At 36.2% G+C, this 2,674-nt stretch overlaps 1 protein-coding gene across 1 annotated transcript; it reads left to right on the forward strand.

The window, feature by feature from the left end:
- The first annotated feature begins 460 nt into the window (after window positions 1-460).
- LOC104947370 (high choriolytic enzyme 1-like) lies at window positions 461-1,961 on the forward strand. The gene is made up of 4 exons (XM_010773371.1): window positions 461-564; window positions 1,193-1,223; window positions 1,305-1,370; window positions 1,783-1,961. The coding sequence occupies exons 1-4, from the start codon at window positions 502-504 to the stop codon at window positions 1,944-1,946; spliced, it is 324 nt and encodes a 107-aa protein (XP_010771673.1). The 5' UTR covers window positions 461-501; the 3' UTR covers window positions 1,947-1,961.
- Window positions 1,962-2,674: the final 713 nt, after the last annotated feature.

Raw genomic sequence — 2,674 nt, forward strand, 5'->3', positions numbered from 1 at the left:
TGTTCTGTTGTTGCACATAATACAATAAAAAAAAACATCTTATTGTAAATTATTTTCTCTTTATTTATTTGCCTTGCATTTGATATTGAGGTAATCCAAAAGTCGAGTAAGGTAATCGGTTTACATTACCTTTACTTATCTATCTATATTGGCTTTTTCCGTGTTCGTGCTCTGAGTGTGTAGCATTAAGGTTTATTGCGCTTATTGTAAGTTGCTCTGGATAAAAGCATCAGCTAAATGTACATGATTTGCTCTGTTAATTCATCAATTAATGTTTCATATGCCATTGACTGCTTAAACATGTAGCCTGCTGGGAAACATCTTACACAAACCCCAGTGGGTTTGAAGTAATAACTGCCACTTCCAGTTCAGCTGGATTTGTCAACGTTTGTTGAACAGAATACCTTATAAGGATGGGGGTTAGTTGTTTTCCCCACATATATAAGTTGGAACCTTCTGTTTCAGGTACTGTATCTCTCTGCTTCTGTCCTGTAACCAGCCATGATCCTGCAGGCAGCTGCGCTCAGCTTCCTCCTCTGCTGCGTGCACACTTACACCCTATGGGTAAGCATCAGCACACACTTCACACACAATTAACTTTAAATAATAACAAAATACATACACATTTTTATGAAACACTTTGAAATTACCTATGATACATTTTGAACTGTAACAATCCAATATAGAAATGTCCTTCAACAATACACATCAGTATGACATTTAGTTTTTAAGTTTTTTGGATTGCTTTATGCATGAAATAAGATTGTTCTGTATCAAAAGATGTACATTTATATTTGAGAAATCCTAATACTGTCTTTATAGGACCTCCATCAGTCGTCTCATATTTAATTAAAATATATTTTCATGCACTGGTCAATTTTGAGAGTTTGCTTCCATAACATGTCTTCTTTATAGTGGAAAGAAAATATCAAAATAGACGTTAAGGTGTTTATTTGACTACCTTTTGTGCTTCTGAACATTTACCCTAAATTCACCACAAAATGAGCATTAGAAAATGTCTCATTTACACATTTAAACATGCTTGATCAGAAAACTTGCAAACAATTGTTGTCTTAATGTAGGTCATCAACTGGGATTTGGATTTGATTGTGATATCTATAAGCTATTATTTTATTACCCTATTTATCTTTAGTGTCTCCTCTAAACTAGCTTTTACTGTTTATTATTGCAGGCTCCTTTTGAAAAGACTGAGGAGTCCTCTGGTAAGACAGGGCTACTTTTCAAACTTTAAAATGCTCTAACTATTTACTCAGACTTTTTAACTGATTGTTTCTATTCCAAAGGCAACACCATTGAGGATGAGACCCTCAGTGTCTCTGAGCTGTTGGAGAGGGCCAATGTGGATGTTGGTATGTATCTGCACTGCAATCATTCATTATGTATTCCCCTTGGCTGTGAATATTCATTAAAGATAATCTTACATTCATTTGAAACAAATCAAATCAAGAGACAGTGACACCACACTGTCTCAGTTTGACACCGTTCATTAGAGCAATAATCTGGTTTCAGCACTATTATATATACTAACATTTATTTTTGTTTTACACACATTTGTACTTATTAATTGTGGTTTTATAGTGTTATACACTTTGAAAATGTTTCTTTAACTTTAATTTGATTTATTTTGTATTTAACTTTTATTTCAAAATGAAGTCTCTGTTATGCAACCCTGCTTCCCCCGGGCTTATTAAAAGTATATCTGATTCAGATTTGAAAGAAAGATGAAGGCATGTTCTTGATCATGCTTGCGTCATCTTGCAGGAAAGAACTTTGACGAGCCGATGGTGATGTTTGGAGACATCGCCGTGCCCACAGGTCTGCAGAACGCTGATCCCTGCACAGCGCGAGGCTGCCTGTGGCCCAAAGCCACCGACGGAAACGTCTACGTACCCTACCGCATCTCCAACCAGTACTGTGAGTACTGAAGGCAGGGTCTTATATGATTAGTGTTCACATTTCATGCACACAGTATGCATTTTTAGCGGCAGCAATACTAGCAAGTGATGGCTCAATGTCCCTTTTTCTTGAATATTAGGCAGTATACTGATACCATTAGCAATATGTATATCTTGTTAGGCATCATTTTAACATGTTAATTTGTATTGAAATGAACTTTTCTCAACCAAAGATCCAGTGATTTTGACCACTACTGTATATGGCCAATACGTAATATTGAATCGGCGCATCCACCATTAAAAGTAGCAGTATAATAGAAGCAGTAGAAGTAAAGGTAATAATTTATCTAGTGGTAGTAGTATGAAAGGTGTCCTCCACTGACTTTAAAGAAACATTTATTAAATTAGATGTGGAATCTTTTTGACGATTTTGGCTTTTCTACTGTACAAATGTATTTGCTGCTTGATAGCATAACTTGCACTGAACTTTAAAGTTCTTTCCATTTTCCTAATGGTAAAAGCCATTTTGTATGATCAGTGTAGTTATGTGTGCATATGTGCATAATGTTTGGCTCGAAATACCAAACAGATCATTGCAGCATCCCATAAACCCCTCTGTTTCAGCCCTGTTTCAAAAGTGCTGATTCTGGGTCTGTTACTTTAGATCAGGGGTTCTCAACCTTTTTTGGGCCAGCGCCCCCCTGTCCATTATCCAGGTCTCTTACCGCCCCCCATCAAAAAAAGTAGATTTATTTTCT

The sequence above is a fragment of the Notothenia coriiceps genome, unplaced genomic scaffold (genome assembly GCF_000735185.1).
Source record: "Notothenia coriiceps isolate Sejong01 unplaced genomic scaffold, NC01 NC01_scaffold00012467, whole genome shotgun sequence".
Classification (NCBI taxonomy): domain Eukaryota; kingdom Metazoa; phylum Chordata; class Actinopteri; order Perciformes; family Nototheniidae; genus Notothenia; species Notothenia coriiceps.

Bases quoted from the DNA above. Each gene is read 5' to 3' on its own strand.
- LOC104947370 (XM_010773371.1), top strand. From the start codon at position 502: ATGATCCTGCAGGCAGCTGCGCTCAGCTTCCTCCTCTGCTGCGTGCAC. The intron at 565-1,192 runs GTAAGCATCAGC...TTATTATTGCAG, and splicing joins TGCACACTTACACCCTATGG to GCTCCTTTTGAAAAGACTGA. The intron at 1,371-1,782 runs GTATGTATCTGC...GTCATCTTGCAG, and splicing joins GAGGGCCAATGTGGATGTTG to GAAAGAACTTTGACGAGCCG.